General features: G+C 48.3%; 1 protein-coding gene across 1 annotated transcript; it reads left to right on the forward strand.

Moving 5' to 3' along the window:
• Positions 1 to 5,057: 5,057 nt before the first annotated feature.
• LOC130492824 (cytochrome b-c1 complex subunit 2, mitochondrial) lies at positions 5,058 to 19,590 on the forward strand. Its single transcript, XM_056866610.1, has 14 exons — positions 5,058 to 5,102; positions 7,215 to 7,307; positions 7,419 to 7,568; positions 8,880 to 8,944; positions 10,118 to 10,174; positions 10,595 to 10,719; positions 11,828 to 11,925; positions 12,290 to 12,347; positions 12,854 to 12,949; positions 14,031 to 14,230; positions 14,933 to 15,013; positions 16,436 to 16,512; positions 18,556 to 18,709; positions 19,507 to 19,590. Exons 1-14 carry the CDS (start codon positions 5,058 to 5,060, stop codon positions 19,588 to 19,590), a joined length of 1,383 nt encoding a protein of 460 aa, XP_056722588.1.
• Positions 19,591 to 23,811: the final 4,221 nt, after the last annotated feature.

The raw sequence follows: 23,811 nt of genomic DNA on the forward strand, positions 1-23,811 counted from the left end.
AAGGTTAGAGACATAAGAACGTCAGAAAGGCCCTGCTGGATCAGACCCAGGTCCATCCAGCCCAGCATGACCCAGGGATTCCTCGGAGGTTAAACATGATAACCTTTTTTCCCCCCGTGAAATACAAGATCTGGAAACATAGCCGCTCATCACAGCAATTGATCTGCTTCATACCATGATGGCAAAAGGAACCCAACAGAGACCTTGAACCGAGGACTCCAGGGACTGCACGCCATCTCATGTTGGAGTCCATGGTTAAGTTGCCTACCTGAGCTCAAGATTGAGAGTCCTACTCTCTAATACTTGACAGAGTGGTCAACCAGTTCCTCTGGAGGTCCAACAACAGGGCCTAGAGGCCGAGGCCTTCATAAGAACACCAGAAGAGCCCTGCTGGATCAGACCTGTGGTCCATCTAGTCCAGCATCCAAATACTAGCCAGGGCGGACACTGCTTAGCTTCTGAGACCTAATGAGATTGGGCTACTCGGAGGCTAGCCAGGTCAGGGCCAGGGTCCAGGAGAGTCCAGTTCATCCCAGTCAACCTAAAACGGCTGCACCTCCGGCTCACTGAAGAAGAAAGGGCTGCACCTCCGGCTCACTGAAGTCGTCTCTTAAAACGTTTCTGTCCTTGCCTCCTTAGGCGTGCGTCGCTTTCTGCTTCATTGCGACCCCGTCTCTGGCAAGCATTTTCGGCCGTCTTAATCTGTACCTGCTCTCAGGGCAGGTCGCTTTGGCAAACCAGTGTCTTTCACAAGGTAAGCCTTTTTGACTTGGCAGTTGCTTTGTGCGTGCATTTTTGGGAAACACTTTTAGAAACAGTATTTTTCTGCTGCAGAAGGCCTTCTGAATGGAAATCTAAAGGCATAAGAACATAACATAAGAAAGGCCCTACTGGATCAGACCCAGGCCCATCAAGTCCAGCAGTCTATTCACACAGGGGCCAACCGGGTGCCTCTAAGGAAGCCCACAAACAAGACGGCTGCAGCAGCATTTATCCTTGCCTGTGTTCCACAGCACTTGATACAAGAGGCATGCTCCTATGATGCTGGAGAGAATAGGTATGCAGCATGACTAGTATCCATTCTAACTAATAGCCATGAATACCCCTCTCCTCCATGAACATGTCCACTCCCCTCTTCAAGCCCTCCAAGCTGGCAGCCATCATCACATCCCGGGGCAGGGAGTTCCACAATTTAACTGTGCATTGTGTTAAAAAATACTTCCTTTTTTCTGTTTTGAATCTCTCACCCTCCAGCTTCAGCAGATGACCCCGCGTTCTAGTATTACGGGAGAGGGAGAAAAACTCCCTGTCCACTCTCTCCAAACCATGCATAATTTTCTAGACCTCTATCATGTCTCCCCTCAGCCGCCTTCTTTCCAAGCTAAACAGTCCTAAGAGTCTTAACCGCTCCCCACAGGACAGTTGTTCTAGTCCCCAGGTATTGGCACGTGTGAACTAGGGTTGCCAGGTCCCTCTTCGCCACTGGTGGGAGGTTTTGGGGGCGGAGCCTGAGGAGGGTGTGGTTTGGGGAGGGGCTTCCATGCCCGTAGTCCAATGGCCAAAGTGGCCATTTTTTTCCAGGTGAACTGCTCTCTATTGGCTGGAGATCAGTTGTAATAGCAGATCTTCTGCCACCACCTGGAGGTTGGCAACCTTAGTGTGAACACATCATGAGCATGTGAAGCCACCTTCTCTGATGGGCAGTGGCTCTCCAGGGTCTCAGGCAGGGGTCTTTCACATCACCTACCTACCTAGTCCCTTTAACTGGAGCTGCCGGGGATTGAACCTGGGACCTTCTGCCTGCCAAGCAGAGGCTCTACCACTGAGCCACGGCCCCTCCCCAGAACATAAGTAAAGCCATGAACACATGAAGCTGCCTTCTACTGAATCAGACCCTTGGTCCATCCAAGTCAGTATTGTCTACTCAGACTGGCAGTGGCTCTCCAGGATCTCAGGTAGAGGTCTTTCCCATCACCTACCTGCCTAGTCCCTTTAACGGGAGATGCCAGGGATTGAACCTGGGACCCTTTAGCATGCCAAGCAGAGGCTCTACCACTGAGCCATGGCCCCTCCCCTCCCAAGGTACAATGTTAGTAAGTTCTTTCCTTAGAGCAAATGCTCAGGATGGTAAGAATGTGAGACACTGATGTCTCCGCTAAGGACAACAGACCTCAGAATAAAACCTGCCGCTGTTTACATTCAGATCCCCCTGGGATTGTTGCCTGGGCCGTGGCTCAGTGGTAGAGCCTCTGCTTGGCATGCAGAAGGGTCCCAGGTTCAATCCCCGGCATCTCCAGTTAAAGGGACTAGGCGAGTAGATGAAGTGAAAGACCCCTGCCTGAGACCCTGGAGAGCCGCTGCTGGTCTGAGTAGACAATACTGACTTGGAGCCAGGGTGGTGTAGTGGTTAAGAGCAGTGGTTTGGAGCGGTGGACTCTGATCTGGAGAACCGGGTTTGATCCCCCACTTCTCCACGAGTGGCGGAGGCTAACCTGGTGAACTGGATTTGTTTCCCCGCTCCTACACACGAAGCCAGCTGGGTGACCTTGGGCTAGTTACAGCTTTGTTAGAGCTCTCTCAGCCCCACCTACCACACAGGGTGTCTGTTGTGGGGAGGGGAAGGTGATTGTAAGTAAGCCTGTTTGATTCTGCCTTAAGCGGCAGAGAAAGTCAGCATATAAAAACCAACTCCTTCTTCTTCTCCTCCTCTGTTATGGCCCCCACCTTATGGGATGGCGTACCTGAGGTCAGGAAGGTTGTCACTCTCCTGGCTTTCCACAAAGTATGCACAATTGTGCGAGGTAAGTCAGCTTTTGTGTGCAGGGCACAGAGTTGGACTGTCGGATTCAGCAAGTGACTTGGAGAAGTTTTTGGGGACTGTGGTGTGAACAACTGCGTGTAGTTTGCTGTGGGTTGGATCGTGTTGTGTTAGTTTGCCAGCGCGGTGTAGCGGTTAAGAACGGTGGTTTGGAGCGGCGGAGTCTGATCCGGAGAACCAGGTTCGATTCCCCCACTCCTCCACGTGAGCGGCGGAGGCTAATCTGGTGGACTGGATTTGTTTCCCTGCTCCTCCACACAAAGCCAACTGGGTGACCTTGGGCTAGTCACAGGTCTCTCAGCCCCACCTACCTTCCAGGGTGTCTTTTGTGGGGAAGGGGATTGTAAACCGGTTTGAGTCCCCCTTAAGTGGTAGAGAAAGTGGGCATATTAAAAACCAACTCTTCTTCTACTCCTTGGATGGACCAAGGGTCTGATTCGGGATAAGGCAGCTTCATCTGCTTATTTCTTCCTGTGTGTGTTAAGTGCTGTCAAGTCGCTTCCGACTCAGGGCGACCCTATGAAAGTCCTCCAAAATGTCCTGTCTTTGACAGCTTTGCTCAGATCTTGCAAATTGAGGGCTGTGGCTTCCTTTATTGAGTCAATCCATCTCTTGTTGAGTCTTCCTCTTTTCCTGCTGCCCTCAACTTTTCCTAGCATGACTGTCTTTTCCATATATTTTTTTTCTTCCTATACTTGTTGGGTCTTCCTCTTTTCCTGCCGCCCTCAACGTTTCCTAGCATGGCGGTCTTTTCCATATATATATTTTTCTTCCTATACTTGTTGGGTCTTCCTCTTTTCCTGCCGCCCTCCACTTTTCCTAGCATGGCTGTCTTTTCCATATATATATTTTTCTTCCTATACTTGTTGGGTCTTCCTCTTTTCCTGCCGCCCTCAACGTTTCCTAGCATGGCTGTCTTTTCCATATATTTTTTTTTCTTCCTATGCTTGTTGGGTCTTCCTCTTTTCCTGCCGCCCTCAACTTTTCCTAGCATGGCTGTCTTTTCCATATATATATTTTTTTCTTCCTATACTTGTTGGGTCTTCCTCTTTTCCTGCCGCCCTCCACTTTTCCTAGCATGGCTGTCTTTTCCATATATATATATTTTTTTCTTCCTATACTTGTTGGGTCTTCCTCTTTTCCTGCCGCCCTCAACTTTTCCGAGCATGGCTGTCTTTTCCATATATATTTTTTTCTTCCTATACTTGTTGAGTCTTCCTCTTTTCCTGCCACCCTCAACTTTTCCGAGCATGACTGTCTTTTCCATATATATATTTTTTTTCTTCCTATACTTGTTGGGTCTTCCTCTTTTCCTGCCACCCTCAACTTTTCCGAGCATGACTGTCTTTTCCATATATATATTTTTTTCTTCCTATACTTGTTGGGTCTTCCTCTTTTCCTGCCGCCCTCCACTTTTCCTAGCATGGCTGTCTTTTCCATATATATATATTTTTTTCTTCCTATACTTGTTGGGTCTTCCTCTTTTCCTGCCGCCCTCCACTTTTCCTAGCATGGCTGTCTTTTCCATATATATATTTTTTTCTTCCTATACTTGTTGGGTCTTCCTCTTTTCCTGCCGCCCTCAACTTTTCCTAGCATGGCTGTCTTTCCCATATATATATTTTTCTTCCTATACTTGTTGGGTCTTCCTCTTTTCCTGCCACCCTCAACGTTTCCTAGCATGGCTGTCTTTTCCATATATATATGTTTCTTCCTATACTTGTTGGGTCTTCCTCTTTTCCTGCCGCCCTCAACTTTTCCTAGCATGGCTGTCTTTTCCATATATATATATTTTTTTCTTCCTATACTTGTTGGGTCTTCCTCTTTTCCTGCCGCCCTCAACTTTTCCTAGCATGGCTGTCTTTTCCATATATATATATTTTTTTCTTCCTATACTTGTTGGGTCTTCCTCTTTTCCTGCCGCCCTCAACTTTTCCGAGCATGACTGTCTTTTCCATATATATATATTTTTCTTCCTATACTTCCCTCCAGAGTCTTCAGGCATTTTGCTGAAGGATCCCCCTCATGCAGCGCCACCCTCTTCCTCCCCCAACGTGGTTCGGGAACCGGAAGTGTACTAGAACCTGCCGCGCTCCCCCCCTCCCTTTTCTCACCAGCGAGAAAAGAAGGCCGGGAGGCTCTTCCGGTTTCTCCACGGCCCGGCCGCGCGGGGCACGCCGGGACGGCGCGGTCCTCCCCCGGCTCGCGCCACCTTGGCTTCCTCCTTGGGAGGCGGACGATGGCGGCCCTCAGGTCCGTCCCGCTGGCGGCCCGCGGCCTCTCGGTGAGACGGGGGCCCGGGCGGCCGAGCCTGGGTGGGGACGGCGAGCAGGGGGGGGAGCCCCGAGGAGGGCGGCGGCGGCGACCTTGGCGCGGACCTGGCAGGAGGGGACGAGGCCGGCCGCCGCTCTCCTCTGCTGGGCGGAAGGTCACGGCCAGGCGCCGCCGTTGACAAGCTAGCTTTCTGCTTGCAGGGCCTGGCTTTGCAGGGAGGAAGGGGCCGGGGGGGGAATGCACTCTGCAGGCCAACACTGGGCCCTCCGCCGTAGATGACAAGTGCACTCTGTGCCGTTGACAGGCTAGCTTTCTGCTTGCAGGGCCTGGCTTTGCAGGGAGGAAGGGGCCGGGGGGGAAATGCACTCTGCAGGCCAACACTGGGCCCTCCGCCGTAGATGACAAATGCACGCATTTGTCATCTACGGCAGAGGGCCAAGTGTTGGCCTGCAGAGTGCATTTTTCCCCGGCCCCTTCCTCCCTGCAAAGCGTGCAGGGCGGCATGCGTGGCTCTCCCCCTTTTTCCGTTTTATCCCCATGACAACCCTGTGAGGTAGGCTGAGCGAAGGGAAAGCAAATGGCCCGAGGGGGCCCAGCGTGGTGCAGTGGTTAAGAGCGGTGGACCCTGATCTGGGGGACCGGGTTCGATTCCCCGCTCCTCCATGTGAGTGGCGGAGGCTAATATGATGAACTGGGTTTGTTTCCCCACTCCTACACACGAAGCCAGCTGGGTGACCTTGGGCTAGTCACAGCTCTCTTAGAGCTCTCTCAGCCCCCACCTACCTCCCAGGGTGTCTGTCGTGGGGAAGGGGATTGTAAACCACATGAGCGGTGGAGGCTAATTGGTGCCCTGGGTTTGATTCCCCACTCCTACACACGAAGCCGGCCACCTTACCAGCATGGTGTAGTGGTTAAGTGCTGTGGACTGTGATCTGGAGAACCAGGTTGGAGTCCCCACTCCTCCACAAGAGCAGTGGACGCTAATCTGGTGAACGGGATTTGTTTCCCCGCTCCTGCACACGAAGCCAGCTGGGTGACCTTGGGCTAGTCACAGCTCACTCAGCCCCACCTACCTCACAGGGTGTCTGTTGTGTGGAAGGGAAGGAGATTGTAAGCTGGTTTGATTATTCCTTAAGTGGTAGAGAAAGTCAGTATATAAAAACCAATTCTTCTACATTTCAGGGTTTTCTTGCCTGTTTTAGCATAATGACAGCCTTGTGCATTGCATTAGATTCAGAGAGAGGAGGAGGAGACGAAAAAGTTGGGTTTTATTTGTTGATTTTCTCTACCTTTTAAAGAGGATCAAACCGGCTTACAGTCTCCTTCCCCTCCCCACAAGAGACACTCTGTGAGGTAGGTGGGGCTGAGTGCTTTCAGGGAGAATTGTGACTAGCCCAAGGTCACCCAGCTGGCTTCGTGTGCAGGAGTGGGGAATCAAACCCGGTTCCCCAAATTAGAGTCCGTTGCTCCTAACCACTACGCTGTGGCTGGAAAAAGGCCACACCAAACAAAACTCTAGTGGCACTTTAAAGACTAACAACATTTATTTCAGTATGATCTTTTGTGATCCAGAGCTTTCTTCTTCCAATATGGGATGACTCGCGAAAACTCGTATTGAAATAAATGTTGTTAGTCTATAAGGCGCTGGAAGACTTTTGATTTGTTTTGCTACAGTAGATTAATATGGCTACCCCTTTGCCATCGCCCAGGTCACCCGGTCAGCTTGAAGTGCGGTCCTGTGCAAAGGCCTTCTTGGGGGCTCCCCCCCCCATCTGTCCTGTGTTTATTTAAAGGACAGTTAGCAGGGACCGAGACATGGCTCAGCATTTGATTTGCCAGCCAGGATGTCTGTCAAAGGGGTTGCGGAGAGGGCTGAACCTGCAGGAGGAATAAAACAGCAAGCCCTGCAGCCTAAAGGCATTGCCTTATGAGTCAGCGTGTCCTTCAAAAATAAGAATTCCACGTACTGCAAAGAACCGTAACAGAGCTACACATTTGTAGCTTTAATAGGAAAATGGAACAAAAATATTTTTGCCTGAGGTTCGCTTTTTACCAAGCTTGTGAATTCAAATGCTAATTTCTTGTGATCAACCTTGTAATTTATTTTGTGTTTTCTTGCTAGAAGAGGTTTTATTCTCTCAAAAGTTCACCGAAGACTGATCCCTTTGCTGCAGCGGAACGGGCAAAAGTTCAGCTGCATCCTCAGGAACTCGAGGTCGGTATGAACCAGACATTTGTCTGCGTCTTAGCATTTATAATAACTGGAGGAGGTGGCGGTGAAGCGGCACTAGGTAATACGGACCTCTGTCACCTCTTCTGAACGCAGATCACAAAACTACCAAATGGCCTGGTGATCGCTTCTCTGGAAAATTACTCTCCTGCCTCAAAAATTGGGGTTTTCATCAAAGCCGGCAGCAGGTATGAGACGACTGCCAATTTGGGAATAACACACCTGCTCCGTCTTGCCTCTAACCTGGTGAGTTCTCATTCTTTGCTTAATTGTTCGAATTTTAGGCTAGATGTTAATTAGGGCAGTTACAACCATGTACTTGAGGCTGGGGAAGCACTGGCGTATCATGTGGGTATAGGGGCAAGCTCATCAGTCAGAATTTGGAGAATCATGACACTCATGCTGGTTATTATTATTTATTTTATTTTAAAAAGGAGGATATTTCTAGGTTCTCATTTTTGCCATTGACCTGTGAAACTGGTCTTAACAATGCTGCATTGGAGCGGTGGACTCTGATCTAGAGAACCGGGGTTGATTCCCCACTCCTCCACATGAGCGGCGGACGCTAATCTGGTGACCTGGATTTGTTTCCCCACTCCTCTACATGAAGCCATCTGGGTGACCTTGGGCTAGTCACACTCTCTCAGCCCCACCTACCTCACAGGGTGTCTGTTGTGGGGAGGAAAAAGGGAAGGTGATTGTAAGCCGATTTGATTCTTCCTTTAAGTGGTAGAGAAAGTTGTCATATAAAAACCAACTCTTCTTCTTGAGAGGGGAAGGAGTCCAAGGTGGAGTTAAACAGAGTTGCTAAGGGGACTCAATCTGGATGTCACACACCAGCTCTGCATGGTCAAAGACTCAGAGCCATGGCTTGGTGTGAATTAGCAGCACAGTTCGTGTCCTTGCCAGCAAACTAATATTAGAAATCAGAATTGAAGAGAGCTGAACAAATTCTTGATTCCGGGAGTGGGGGTAATGTCCTTTTTGTTCATAGAATCATAGAGTTGAAAGGGACTACCAGGGTCATCTAGTCCAACCCCCTGCAAAATGCAGGAAATTCACAACTACCTCCCCCCCACTCACACACACCCCAGTGACCCCTACTCCATGCCCAGAAGATGGCCAAGATGCCCTCCCTCTCATATTCTGCCTAAGGTCACAGAATCAGCTTTGCTGACAGATGGCCATCTAGCCTCTGCTTAAAAACCTCCAGGGAGGGAGAGTTTACCTCCTCCCGAGGAAGCCTGTTCCACTGAGGAACCGCTCTAACTGTTAGAAAGTGCTTCCTAATGTCTAGACGGAAACTCAGCTTGTGAGCTCTGATGACCTTTGGTTAGCCTGGGCTGTTCAGGCCGCTTTTCGGTAGAACCTGTGACCTTATAGCTCCGTTTATCGGTTTGATGGATGTGGCTTATTCATTATAGGCTATTAGGAATGCTAGCATTGGTTATGTACCATATCTCTAGTTCGCAAGGCACAGAGAGGCAGGGTTTTATTTTAGATTTCACTCATACCCAGTCAGCATCTGTTGAAAAGTGTCCCTCTGGTTTTCTGTAGACCACAAAAGGAGCTTCGGCCTTCAGGATAACTCGGGGCATCGAAGCTGTTGGGGGCAGCCTCAGGTTTGTACCTACTTAAAGCTCAGCAGTGTTGTGGAATAATTCGCTTATTTGCTAGACGTTGTAGTCTACAGCAGTGAGTATTTTAGGTACTAACTTGCATTGTCTTCTACCCTTGTAGTTACTTACAAAGTTTGTACTGTGCTTTGTTTTAGGCAGCTAGTTGTGCACTCTCCATTTTAATTTGGTATTCTTGCATTGCTAATTGGATGTCTTTTGCTGTGGGGGTACCACTGCCTTTATTCTGTAACCCACCTTAGCAAGAAAGGCAGGCCGTGAAGTAAATAAATAGATCAATGAATAAATTCAGAATCCTTTGTTGTAGCATTAACTGCCTTTAAATAAAACTGGCGTCCAACCACATTTACACAGCGTGTATACCATTTCAAGAGTACATACGTGTGTGGGTCGATGCTTGTTTTTTTGGCTCCATTTTTTTAAAAGGCAATTAATCATATGTTTCAACTGACTAAATCTGCAGGTATTTATACTTTAATCAAACAGCAGCTCGCAGAAGGAGGGCATACTTTTGGAATGGGCATTTCCTCTTGTTGGGTTGGAAGACAGGCTGCATTTTGGCTTCCTGTCCCCACCAGGCGAGGTACCCTCTTCTTATAGTTCCTTTTTCTCTCCGTAGGAAGTAGGGATATGCCTTTTGGTTTTAGTTGTCCCAGCAGTTACCATCTTACAAGAGCAGTAATGTTGACATTGTAAGCGGCTTTAGGGCACAGGCTGGTCAGTGCTGTTGCTATTCTGCTGTAAACCGCCATGTGCATTGATTCTAATGTGTGATGAAACAGTGAGGATTCAGCAAGTGGTTATCTTGAATGAGTCCATGGTAACTTTCCGTTGCTGTGCAGTCCTAAGGTTTGCAAGGCAGTCCTCGGAAGGCTTGCGGGGCCGTCCTAAGAAGAGGTGGACTCTTCTGAATCTGTTGTGGATTTAGGAAGGGGCCCCTCTTCTTAGGACCGCACCGTAGGAGTCGCTATTATTAGAACTGAAGCAGCAAGGTGGGTTTTCTTTTAAACACCAGTTCACGTAGGAGCTGTTTTAATTAGAGGTAAGCAAAAACCATTGTTAATGACATTGGCCCACCCACAATGGGATGGAATCAGGACCAGCAATCCAGTCGTCTCACTTTGACCTCGTGAAAAATATACCTCTGTTTTTCTTTAGCGTGGCCTCTACCAGGGAGAACATGGTCTATTCCGTTGAATGCCTGCGTGACTATGTGTAAGTTCCTGGAATTAATTCCCAGCCCGTTTTTGTGCTGATAATGCTGCAGAATGCCCATCACACCAGTGGTTATAGTTTGTGCCCTCTAGATACGTCATTTGTCTTATATTCTAAGCCACAAATAACTGGCCACAGCTTATCTGTAGGGTGGTTCTTAAAAACAAGCAGCATTTATTTTGGCCTTGTCAAAATGTAAGCTAGCTAGCGCTCATGCTCTCTCCCCCTACCCTATTCTGTGAAGTGTTCTAGACATTGAGGTTATGTAATAGTTAACCTACAACAGAGGTTGTAGGAACTATTTTAAGAGTCATCCTTCTCATCCAATAAATGGCTTGATTTGAAGAATGCTACCACGGTCCTGTTACTTGGTTTGTTCTAGCCCTTCCTAATATTTTTCTCCCCGCTTTATTGGTTCAGCGATACCGTAATGGAGTATTTAATAAACGTCACAACGGCGCCCGAATTCAGGCGCTGGGAAGTGTCAGAGGTTCAGCCCCGGCTAAGGGTCGACAAGGCGATTGCCTTTCAGAACCCCCAAGTTGGTAAGTGCCTGTAAACTATAAATAAATAAATACATTTTATTTGCGGCTAATATGCCAGATGAAACAGAAACTGACCATACAGAGTAGATGTTTACAACCAAGGCCAACAAAATTAGGAATCACCCAAATTTATGCTTCCACAGATTAGGGAACATTGAGGCGACGTAGCTTCATTGCTACTGCACAATATTTTGCAAACTGGGTGGTGATCGGTGAGCTGTCTCCCAGCAGAAACCTTTGGGTCCATTCACCTTCATCAGTAGAGCCCATTTCCCTAATCAAAGGGTCAGTAGTATTAAAGCGGGCTGACATGTAGAGGGGATATCTAAAAATACATACTCAGTGGTTTCCAGCTCCCCTGTGTTACACGGGCAAAGTCTCTCCACCCTGGGGATCTTCTTAAATCTCCCTTCTAATATGGCAGACGGTAGGGCTGCACATCTGGGCAGTGTATAGGCCCTCCTATGTGTGTTCCTTTCCAGGGAGTATAAATATGCAGCTGGGGCTAGAATACCCCTCTTCTAGAAGAAACTTTCCCCTAACACAAGACAATCACGAGACACTGTGTCAGAAGAAAGGCTCCTCCACCAGAGGAGAGCACCCATGGTAGTGGAACATGTATCCTGCTGTGACGTCCAGCTACAGGACAACTACTCATTCACAAGTACCAAAATGGCTTTTGCAATGCACACGCGCTTAAATCAAATAGCTGTCTGTAAGCTATTTGATTTAAGCGCGCGTGCATTGCAAAAGCCATTTTGGTGCTTGTGAATGAGTAGTTGTCCTGTAGCTGGCCGTCACAGCAGGATACATGAGGAGAAGCCTATAGAGCAGGGATGTCAAACATAAGGCCCGCAGCGGCTGGACGGACACTTGTCGGGGCTGCTGTAGGCTGATCCTGCATTGAGCAGGGGGTTGGACTAGATGGCCTGTCTGGCCCCTTCCAACTCTATGATTCTACGACCGTCACATACTCAGGGGCTTTCCTATTCAAGGGGCTGGGCAGAGCTCTGCGTTTGCTGGGAGAATTGTGTTTCTGCAAACCGCAAGGTTGAATAGGCCGTTCTCTTCACTGCGTTGTAAAAATCCTTCCTCCTTCCTCGGGCAGGTGTTCTCGAGAACTTGCATGCAGCGGCTTATCGGAATGCCCTTGCTAATTCCTTGTACTGTCCCGACTACATGGTTGGGAAATTTACATCAGAGCAGGTAGGACCCTCTTATAGCAGTGATACTCTTAGTCCTTTCTGGGTGCATGCAGGATTACATTAAAGGGGGGTTTACGTATTTATTTAAAACGTATCCAGTGCTCTCGGCAGAAGGTCTGTGCGATGGCTTGCAATGAAAGCAAAGTCTGTCTAGATGTAAAACCACTGGAAACCAGACAAGTGGATGGGCAATGAAATAGTTAGCGGTCATAAGAACAAATAATCCTGCAAAATAAAGTGGAGACCTAAAAACCAACATCAAAATAATTTTATTAAAAGGCCATTAAGTCTAGCCTCGTAGCTGGTTTCATTGCCTTCATTACAATCGCCTGCAATTTAAGGTATCTGTGCTTCTTCCATTCCAGCTGCATAACTTCGTACAGAACAACTTCACAAGTGCCAGGATGGCTCTGGTCGGTCTAGGTACGTAGCCATTCTTCGGTGTCTTACGGCTCTTTAAAGAAATAACTGCCAAGGGGTTTGGTAGATCCTGTGGATCCATTAGCATCTTGCGTCGGGGGAAGGCGCCCTCCACCAGAGGGATTGCTTCCGGTAGTGGGGTGGATCCAACCCAAGAAGCAGTCCGTCCCTCCCCCAGAGGTTCAGGTGATTCATTCTCACGTAAGCATTGTTTGCCAACTTGGAAGGCTTGAAGAGGGGAGTGGACATGTTCATGGAAGAGAGGAGTATTCACGGCTACTAGTAAAAATGGATACCAGTCATGATGCATACCTGTTCTCTCCAGGATCAGAGGAGCAGGCCTATGATATTAGGTGCTGTGGAACACAGGCATGATGGAGCTGCAGTTGTCTGTCTTGTTCGTGGGCTTCCTGGAGGCACCTGGTTGGCCACTGTGTGAACAGACTGCTGGTCTTGATGGGCCTTGGTCTGATCCAGCAGGGCTATTCTTATGTTCTTACGTCTCCCAGGTGTCAGCCACTCGGAGCTCAAGCAAGTCGGGGAGCAGTTCCTCAACATCCGAAGCGGGGCTGGCTCTGTCGGCGCGAAGGCGAGCTATCGTGGAGGTAGGCGTGCTTGGTGGTCTCTCGGTATCAGACACCCCCACCCAAAAAGCCAGATAGTGCTGAATATGCCACTGAGACGGCCGCATGATTGTTCTTCCTTGGTAAGGAAAAATTTCAAGGAAGGCAGAGAGTGGATCGTAGTGAACAGAGCCCAAATTGCCCAATAAATAGAAAAATTGCCCAAAATAATCTTACAGAAACCTCTGGAAGAGTATAACCTTGTGAATGAATTGATGGAATTCATTTACCACAAAATTTAAACATTGCATGAATATACAGCTTCATGCCACATTATTAAAAACTAATCCTTATTTCATAACCTTTGGGCTATAAAGTATCTTAAATAGAAAGCTATCTTTAGACAGGCTTTTCCTCAAGAAGCATTTCATTTAAAAAATCTGATTTAAATTTTTAAAAATCCAATTTTAATTAAAAAATCATTTATTTTTATCCACCCTAATGTATTTGCGATATTAATCTTAGGCTTGTATGTTTGGTTTTATCCAACATTACCCACTCTGAGCCTGACCTTGTTGGGGAGAGCGGGGTAGAAAATAAAATCAATAAAGCATAAGGCCCCGGGTGGTCTTCCGCGATAACGGGCTTTCTCATATCAGCACTTTGCATTTATCCCGGTAGTGCGACGTTTAGCTTGATCAGTGTTGCGAAAATAAGAAATTAATAAGAATTATTATTAGAAGAAGAGTTGGTTTTTATACCCCGCTTTTCTCAACCATTAAGGAGTCTCCCAGCAGCTTGCAATCGCCTTCCCCTCCCCACAACAGGCACCTTGTGAGGTAGGTGGGGCTGCGAGAGTTCGGAGAGAACTGTGACTGGCCCAAGGTCACCTGACAGACCAGGAGTGGGGAACTGAACCCGGTTCTCCAGATTAGCCTCCGCCGCTCATGTGTAGGTGTGGGGAATCAAACCCTGTTCTCCTGATTAGAGTCCACCGCTCATGTATAGGCGTGGGGAATCATACCCAGCTCTCCCAATTAGAGTCCACCTCTCTTAACCACTATACCACACTGGATCCCTGTGATCGGCTAGTTTCTAAGACCTCCCTTTGCCATTGGCTCAGGTGAAATCCGGGAACAGAACGGCGACAGCCTAGTCCACGCTGTTGTAGTAGCCGAGGGAGCGGCCAGCGGAAGCAAAGAAGCAAACGCCTTCGGGGTCCTTCAGCACGTTCTTGGGGCAGGTCCTCTTGTGAAGAGAGGAAGCAGCCTTACCAGTAAGCTTATCCAGGGAGCTGCAAAGGCAACAACTGAGCCATTTGATGTAAGTACTTCACTGGCTTGATGTTAAGTAGTTTATTGACTTAGGCAAGGTCTGGCTAGCCGGAGGGAGACAGAATTACGCCTTAGGATTCTGTAAGTCATACAATAATAGAGTTGTTGTTTTTTTGTCTCAGCAGTCGTGGCTCAATACAGGTGAGGGGGGGGGAACAGATTTTGCACGAGTCTCAGAAGATGAAAGGAATGGGGCTTCTGCCTGCATTTTTACACAGCAGCAATTGTCAGTGGCTACTCCCTGTTGTTTCTTCTTAGAAGAAGAGTTGGTTTTTATAGGCCGACTTTCTCTACCACTTAAGGGAGAATCAAACCAGCTTACAATCGCCTTTCCTTCCCCTCCCCGCAGCAGACACCCTGTGAGGTAGGTGGGGCTGAGAGAGTTCTAACAGAGCTGTGACTTGCCCAAGGTCACCCAGCTGGCTTCGTGTGTAGGAGTGGGGAAACCAACCAGGTTCACCAGACTCATGTGGAGTGGGGAATCGAACCCAGTTCTCCAGATCAGAGTCCACCGCTCCAAACCACCATTCTTAACCATTACACCACACTGGCTTAGACATTTTAATCTTGGGTCTTCCTAACCACCAGCAAGTTTAAGCACTAATAATTTTTTTTTGTTTAGGAATGGAAAAAATGTTTGTTGTTGCCATACATTTAGTGAAAATATTCCTGCCTCCCCCACCCCTTGCAGGCATCAGCATTCAATGTTAACTACAGCGATTCGGGACTGTTTGGCATTTATACCATAGCCCAGCCATCAGCTGCTGGAGAGGTAAGGAACTCATTGGTTGGGGAAATAAAAAGGGGGCTAAACATCAATTTCAAAACTTGAAGGCTGACTTAAGGATTAAATGGGTGCATTAGGGTTTTGGGGGGCATGTTTCTGACAACCCAGGCTGGATTTAGACGTTAAAGACAAGCCAGGGTTTGATCTGACCCTTGTCCGCTTCAGCAACCGATAAAACGAGAGTTGTTTTGCTTTCTGCAAAGTAATTTTTTATTCTGAAATCGATAAATTGTTTTTTTTTTTAACTCTCTGACTGATTCGCATGTCGTCTTCAGAATGTCTCAATTTGCTGTTGCAGCCAGGGAGATCAGAGTTCTTGAAGCTATTAAGAAAAATTCTGTACAGGAAAGCAAATGAGTGTGATCTTTGTTTTAATAGAGATTTTGTATGAGATAGTTTTTATCCAGACAATGTGTATTGATGCAATTTTATCCTTTTTAGATACCATTTTCAGCTTTTTGTACGTATGTAAGGATACTTTGTAAATGACCTCTGGCTAAACAAATAAATGAATTCTGCAAAGGACAGCTAACAAAACTGGATAGTAGTAATGAAGGTTTGCTAAGCACAGAGGGATGCTCGCCCTTCCTGTATTTTTAACAATCTTCTTATGGCTTAGCCGTAAGAAAAACTATCTACACCAGGGGTGTCAAACATAAGGCCCGTGGGCCGGATCCGGCCTCTTGAGAGCTCTTATCTGCAACCACCACCACCCTAGTCCCGACCTGGGCTGGCGAGGCATGGCCCGGCCCGACCAAGTGACATTTATGTCCTATGCTGCCCTCGTAACCAGTGCCGGATTTACGTATAAGCCAAACAAGCTATAGTTTAGGGCCCCACTCTCTTGGGCCCCCCAAAAACATTTAAAGGAAAAAAAACTGGATGTACATTTCCAAAATATAAGATAAAAAACAAATAAAATAAAACCTACATACAGCAACAGTGTTTTGTGTTGTGTAGGCTCCTATGATGTAAGTAATGGGCCCCGCCTGGTAGCCTGCTCCCTAAAATATCACTGGTTTGCTCATTTCTTTATATAGGGTGCCTACATTCTGCGTGGACTGGTTGCATGGCAACATGTAGCATGCAGCTGTGGACTGCAGTGCAGCACAGCTGAATGTAGGTCAAGCTGTTGTACCTGTTATCTGGACATATAAAGGGCCCCAGTACCTTCAATAGCATAGGGCCTCATCAAACCTAAATCTGGCCCTGCTCGTAACAAATGAGTTTGGCACCCCTGATCTAGATGGGTGAAGCAGGTTGATCCGGCATACGAGGACCATTCATGTTGGTGTGCAGTGAGGTGGTCTGGGCCCAGTCGCCCTAGCAAAATGGGGGTTAAAAATAAAGGTGGAATGGATTCTGTCTATTGCGGCCGAAAATAACCTACTTGCTCCTTTAATCAAGGTGATCAAGGCTTCTTTGAACCAAGTGAAGGCGATTGTCCAGGGGGAACTCACCGAGGTAGAGGTCTCAAGAGCCAAGTAAGTATCTTCATTTTAAACTCCCGCCAAAGGGCGGGAGCCTCTGCTTGGCATGCAGAAGGGTCCCAGGTTCAATCCCCGGCGTCTCCAGTTTAAGGGACTAGGCAAGTAGGTGAGGTGAAAGACCTCCACCTGAGACCCTGGAGAGCCGCTGCCGGTCTGAGCAGACAATACTGACTTGGGACCAAGGGTGTGATTCAGTATAAGGCAGTTTCACGTGTTCATGCGTTCAGAGCCTGTTCTTCTGCTAAAAGCAGGATCTGCAAGTAAAGCGCTTGAGAGTCCTTGGGTTATGTTTGTTTCCCCTTCTGCAAATGTGTCTGGTTTATTCAGTAACAATGGCAAGTTGCAGGGCAGTCGCTTGTAAAAATGTCTTTGAAGGCACTGTGGCTTTGCCATTTCCGATCAGGCTGTGCAAAGCTCGGTTTCCCGTAAACCCGCAAAACCAGCTAGGACCGGGGAGTGGGTAATAAAGGAGCAACTAACGGGCGCTTTAATCTCTTGGTACTTTTTAAAGCAAAGCAGCGAAACGTTTGAATGCATGTAAAATCTGTTTACTTCGAACTGCTAAACCAGTACATGATTCCGTACAATACATGATCTTGACCGTTTCTCAGGCCTTTTTTTCACTAAAATTTTGTCTTTGCTCCCATGCATATGTGAAGCTGTTATCTTTCTACTCTTCTCCCCCCTCAACCCCTTGTGTGGCATTCTTCATGTTGCCTTCCCCGGAGCATATGCCGTGGTTTTTCCTGAGACACCATAGATAGTAGTTTTAAAGTTACTGGCTTCCTCCAATTCCTCTGTTTCACAGCCTTTTAAAAACATGTTAGCGAAAAAAGGCAGTTAATAACAAGTGTACGCCACGTTTTTGTATTCACACAGATTATAGGTAATCTTTCTCTTGTGGCATTCTTCATGTGGCCTTCCCTGGAGCATAGGGCACGGTTTTTCCTAAGACGCCATAGATAGCCGTTTTAAAGTTAACTGGCTTTCTGCAATTCTAAGCTAAATAACTTCTACCCAACTTAAAACTCCCTCTCTAAAGTCCCTTTACTTTTTGATTTTTGGAAAGAATTGTATCAATTGTTTTACCTATCAACTTCTCCTGGGTTCTTGGTAGTTTCTTTAGATTTTTTAATTCCTTTAGTGGGAGGGGGATTGCCTAGAAGGAGGCGATTAAAATGGAAAAGACACCCAAATGCTGAATTTCTACACACCTAAAATGTACATTGAAAACATATTTTTTGAGTTTCTGTAGCTGAGGGCCAGACTAGACGTTACGGCGGACATGGGTCCGACCTGTGGCCGCCATAATGTCTGGTTTGGCTCTTGAGTGTTGGCAGAGGTTGTGGGGGGCAAAAGGGGGTTTGGAGGAACAAACCAGTTGGTGACTTGGGAGGAACCAGCATCTCTTGGATCGAGAAAGAACCCTCCCCCACCCCCAGTTAGCACAAACAGCAGTGTGTCTTTGGGTGCCATGAAGAGTAATCCGTATATTGGCGGCATCACTTCTTTGTGAGCCTGTCGGGGAGTTGGACACGAGCGGACCAGGGGGGCGTTGTCTTCCCTCGTGGGTGAAGCAGCGTGGTGGTCTGTTGTTCCTGAAACAAAAATGGCTTCTGTCTCTCTGGTTCTGTTCCAAAGTAGGGGAGAGCGCTCTGTTTTCCTTCGCCTGGTTTCTGCCCTGCCGGTCGTATGAGTGCAGGCTTGAAGCCAGTCCCGGCCGCTCCAGCAAGAGTCCTGCCGCTCTCTTCTTGTCACCAAGGGTGGTGGGTCCTCTAGAATGGGGGGGGGGGCATTCTGTCCACGCACTCTTGGCAGGGATGTCTTTATGGCCGGCCACCAGAGGCTTACGAGCTTCCTCCCGTAACCTGCAGCCCTGATTCACGATATAAACAACACAAAGTCAGCATTTATTCCTCTAAGAGGGGCAACGCACAGTAGAGCACAGATTGAGATTTTGATCTTTAAAAAGCAGAATGAAACTTAAGCGCTTCTCCTTTGCCGTCCTCACCGTTTCCTTCCTCTGCCGTCGGACAGAAACCAGCTGAAGGCGGCTCTCTTGATGTCTGTCGAGTCTTCCGATGGCTTGCTGGAGGAAATTGGCTCTCAGGCCCTGGCATCTGGGGCGTATGCGTCGCCGGCTGCAGTGGTGGAAAAGATCGACGCTGTGGCCATTGCTGACGTTGTGAACGTGAGTCGTGCCCCAGGAGCTTGCATGGTTTCTCAACACCGTCATAGCAGCTGTGTCTTTGGATTTAGAGAACAATATTAGGGAAGGTAGGGGAACTGTTTTCTGATACCTACCCCCGCCCTGGACTTTGTTAGCATCAATCGAGCGTATTTATTACCTCTCTCTGTCCACCCACTCCTCCCCGTTGGTCAGTCCTTCCTGCTCTTCCCAGGAAGAGATAGCATCTAGCATTTGGCACCCCAAGTCTCTGTCATCTCCTGGGTTTCACAGTCCCACCAAGGGGTAAGATGGTCCTTTGATTGTTCTCTGCTCGCTGGAAGCATTTGCATTTTTAAAAAAACTTTTTGCCTTTCCTAAGACAAGCTGCCCTGACCTGGATAGCCCCAGGCTAGCCTGATCTCGTCTGCTCTTAGAAGCTAAGCAGGGTTGTCCCTGGTTAGTACTTGGATGGGAGACCACCAAGGAATCCCAGGGTCGCTATGCAGAAGAAGGCAATGGCAAACCACCTCTGTTTGTCTCTCTTGCCTTGAAAACCCCATCAGGGGTCGCCCTGAGTCAGCTGTTACTGGATAGCACTTTACAACACACACACACGGTTTTCTATCACCAGGGTTGCCCTTTTTGCGCATCAGGCAAGCCCATACTATGAAAGTTGACAGGCCTGTTCCTAAAATACATGTGCTACATGTGCGCATTTCTTTGGGAGCCTGGAGCTCCAATGCGATAAAACACATTTATATCATGATAGTCACGCCATGCCGCATCTGCAATCTTTCTGTTTCTTCTTTTTTTTTCAGGCCGCAAAGAAGTTTGTTAGTGGGAAGAAGTCGATGGCGGCCAGCGGGGACTTGGCAAACGTCCCCTTTGTCGACGAGTTATAGGAAGTCCGAGGTGGGCCGGGGGGGGGGGGGCACAACCAGGTCACACTCGTCTCCGAGGCCGTTGCATTGAATTGCTGCGCTCCGCCTTCAGTCTCTTATTTATGGTTCTAATGCTTGGGGCCTGCGGGTTACCGTGTGGATTGACATACACTGAATAAAGTGCAGATCACATCTTTTTCTGGAAGCTGCCAGCCTCTTTCATGTCTTCTGCACAGTTCGTATTCTTTTTCCCCTCAGTCCGTACCTGCTTCTGAGAGTAAAATATGGTGCCCGACATAAAATCCGGGAGCTTAAACAGAGCCTTCAGAAAACATTATTTCATAAATGAAATGCTTTAGCTTATGGAGGAAAAACCTGCATCTCAGCATATTTGCACTAAAAAAACGAGAAACAAGTAGACATAAAGAGCTCGGGTGAAGTTTGCTGCTTTCAGAGATGGCTCTTTCACTAAGAACAGTACTTATTCCCTTGCCAATAGAGATCCAGACTTGGAATGGGCGGTGGCTCAGTGGCAGGGCATCTGCTTGGCTTGCAGAAGGTCCCAGGTTCAATCCCCGGCATCCCCGGATCACGTGGTAGGTGACGTGAGAGACCCCTGCCTGAGACCCTGGAGAGCCACTGCCAGTCTGCGCAGACTTGAGCTTGATGGACCAAGGGTCTGATTCGGGGTACAGCAGCTTTGTGTGTTCGTCAGAAAAGACTCAAACATACAAAAAAAGGTGTTTCGTATGGAGTCCAGGGTCTTGGATAGAGCAAGTCTCTCTCTGTATCAACTACCTGAAATCTCATGAACACATGAAGCTGCCTTCTACTGAATCAGACCTTTGGTCCGTCGAAGTCAGTATTGTCTCTGACCAGCAGCGGCTCTCCAGGGTCTCAGGCAGAGGTCTTTCACCATCACCTACTTGCCTAGTCCCTTTAACTGGACATGCCGGGGATTGAACCTGGGACGTTCTGCATGCCAAGCAGAGGCTCTACCACTGATCCACAGCCCCTCCCCACTGAGGCCTCACCTTACCCCGGTCTCCAGCTGTGAAACAAATGAATCTCACAGCTGGAGATGTCCAGGATTGAGCCCGGGACCTTCCACATGCCAAGAATATGTTCAGTTTTTTAGCCATAACACCCGTCTCCTGAGTTAAACCTCATTTCCACCGTGGATTCATTGAGTGGTCTTGGGAAAGTCACGGCCTTTGCCGTAAAGATTGGGAAGATTTTTGGTAAGGACTCTGAAGGTGTCTGTGAAATCTAGTCATGTTGATTTCTCCCCGGCAAACCTATTTTGTTCCTTTGCAGTCTCCATTAATACTTTCCGCTTCGCAGCTGGGAAAGGCCAACGATGCTGGTTATAGGAGAACTTTTTTATAAAAGAATTTCCAGTTTCTAGGGCGCATTCCTTCATATGTGCCTTCCCGCTCATGAGGACTAAACAATTTGTGTACAGTGAACACTGGCTTTGCTATAGGAGTTCCAGAAGGGTGTTGTGATGTGTTTTTACAGTTAATTTTTCAGAACAGAACTCCCTAATCCTTGCTGATAGCCTGCCTGATGGGGATTGACTAGAAGAAGAAGAGTTGGTTTTTTATGTATACTTTCTCTACCACTTCAGGAAGAATCAAACCGGCTTACAATCACCTTCCCTTCCCCACAACAGACACCCTGTGAGGTAGGTGGGGCTGAGAGAGCTCGAAGAGAGCTGTGACTAGCCCAAGGTCACCCAGCTGGCTTCATGTGGAGGAGTGGGGAAACCAGCCCGTTTCACCAGATTAGCGTCCGCCGCTCATGTGGAGGAGTGAGGAATCAAACCCGGTTCACCGGATTAGAGTCCACCACTCCAAACCACCGCTCTTAACCACTACACCACACTGGCTCTCCTAGTGTAATTTGTTGGAAGTAAAAGTAATCGTTTACCTTTGACAGCATAAAGATATCCGGGTTTGATTTCTAGGCTTCCAGAAATGTGTGCGGAGAATCACCGATAGTCTTTCCCTGCAGGGGAGTCCCCATTGTAGCGGATGGAGCACCCTCCCTCCTCGAGTTTTCTGATTACCAAGCACAGGAAAACATCGTTCAGTTTAGGGATGTGAGAGTGAAGATCCATCCGAAGCATGTGCCGTCCCGAAACCCCGGTTTCGAGAGGCGGAAGCTGCCTGCGTGCCTACTCCCCTTCCTCAGCAGAGTCCGTGAGCCAGAATACATCCGACAAGGAAGAGGAAGATGACGACGAAGAGATGTTCGCTTTCGGCATAGTCCAGTAGGGCGAAGACCATCTTAAATAGGGAACTGAATCATCCACGTCGCTTTCCGCATTCCAGACGTCAGCGCTGACACCTGAACGAAGGCCCTCGACGTCCATTTCCCCCCGGTGATCGTTGTGGATCATAATGTCGCAGCCAATGTCGGAGCCCACGGTAAACGTATGTCGTTTCCTTTCTAAGAAGTGCCAGTCCCTGGAGATCCACTGAAGCTGGGAGGGAGGCAGCGAGCGAAACGCTTGGGCGGCAGGCGAGGAGAGCCGGGCTTTGGCGTCTCTGGGCTCCTCGTACAGGTCTTCGTAGTGCACCGTTTTATCGTGATGAGCGCGGAGGTGGACGTCGTCCTCCTCCTCTTGAACAGCACGACGGTCAATGACTGTTGGGTGATCGTCTTCGCTGTCCGTTTCTTCGCTGTAATCATCATATTCATCTGCGCCTTCGCTGCTCGTCCAACTTTCTTCGTCTGCGTCGCTATAGATGCTGAAACGGACAAGGCCTCGCGTATTAGAAAGCGGTTAGAAAGGTCAGAACTCAAATGCCTTTTGCCTACAGGCAATTAGAAGCATTCTCCCCTTTTGAAACCTTAACCACTTTTCTGACAGTTTTACAACAAAAGAAGGGGCACGTGTTGGAATCATATGGACCTAACAACCAAGAAGGCTGCAACCAGAAAAGATGGCAGTCTCTGCAGTACCTATAACTCCTGCTGGAACAAGAGTGTCAGAATAGGAATTATGAAGCAGGGAGGGTTCCCTTGAAGAGGGAGCTACGGAGAGAGAAAGAGAGCTTTCAAGAATGCAGTCACTGGGCTGTTCGTTCAAGGTTTGGAAATAACGGTTAGGGGTTGCCTCCCAGAGATCCGTTCTCCCAGCGTGGGTTTTACACCTCTTCTGGAAGAAACTTTTGTCTAACACAAAACCATCGCGAGACACCTTGTGTCAGGAGAAAGGCTCCTCCGCCAGAGGAAAGCGCCTGTGCTAGTGGAACGGATCCTCAGGAAACTTCCTTAAAAGTTAATCGAAATGGAACAGAGAAGAAGGAGAAGTTGGTTTTTATATGCCGACTTTCTCTACCACTTAAGGGAGACACAAACCGGCTTATAATCACCTTCCCCTCCCCACAACAGACACCCGGTGAGGTGGGTGGGGCTGAGAGAGCTGTGACTAGCCCAAGGTCACCCAGCTGGCCTCGTGCGGAGGAGTGGGGAAACCAACCCGGTTCACCAGATTAGCCTCCGCTGCTCATGTGGAGGGGTGGGGAATCAAACCTGGTTCTCCAGATCAGAGTCTACCGCTCCAAACCACCGCTCTTAACCACTACACCCTAATGCCTTACAATGTGTGGCTACCAATTTAACCCCCGTTGAATCCCTTCGAATGGCAAAGATTGCCACAACTTTCCTTTTTTCTGTATGCCTAAGCTGAACCGACTCTCCTTTAGAGGCACTGGATTGAAGCTCCGTTCATTTTGACATGGTGCCTTTGAGCTGCCCGAAATTTTTTTGGGAGAGGCAGATGTTCAGTAGCAGAGCGTAGTTCCGGCAGGATTGTGTGTGTGTGGCTCCAGAGCCAATTTTCAGAGTTCAACCTGATGTTCAAGTTAGGTTTCTGATTTTTAATCCCCAAATGCTTTTTTGAAACGGCTTGTCAGGTCCAGTTCCGAATCCTCTGGACTGGTGTGGTGTTGTGCTTAAGGCAGCATGCTGTGAACACGCATGAATGCATGAAGTTGCCTTCTACTGAATCAGACCCTTGGTCCATCAAAGTCAGTATTGTCTACTCAGACCAGCTGCAGCTCTCCAGGGTCTCAGGTCTTTCACGTCACCTACTTGCCTAGTCCCTTTAACTGGAGATGCCAGGGATTGAACCTGGGACCTTCTGCGTGCCAAGCAGATGCTCTACCACTGACCTATGGCCCTTCCCCATAGGGAGGGCATCGTCGCAAGTCTCCCCTCTGCCCCAAACCC

This window comes from Euleptes europaea, chromosome 21 (assembly GCF_029931775.1).
Source record: "Euleptes europaea isolate rEulEur1 chromosome 21, rEulEur1.hap1, whole genome shotgun sequence".
NCBI classification, from domain to species: Eukaryota; Metazoa; Chordata; class Lepidosauria; order Squamata; family Sphaerodactylidae; genus Euleptes; species Euleptes europaea.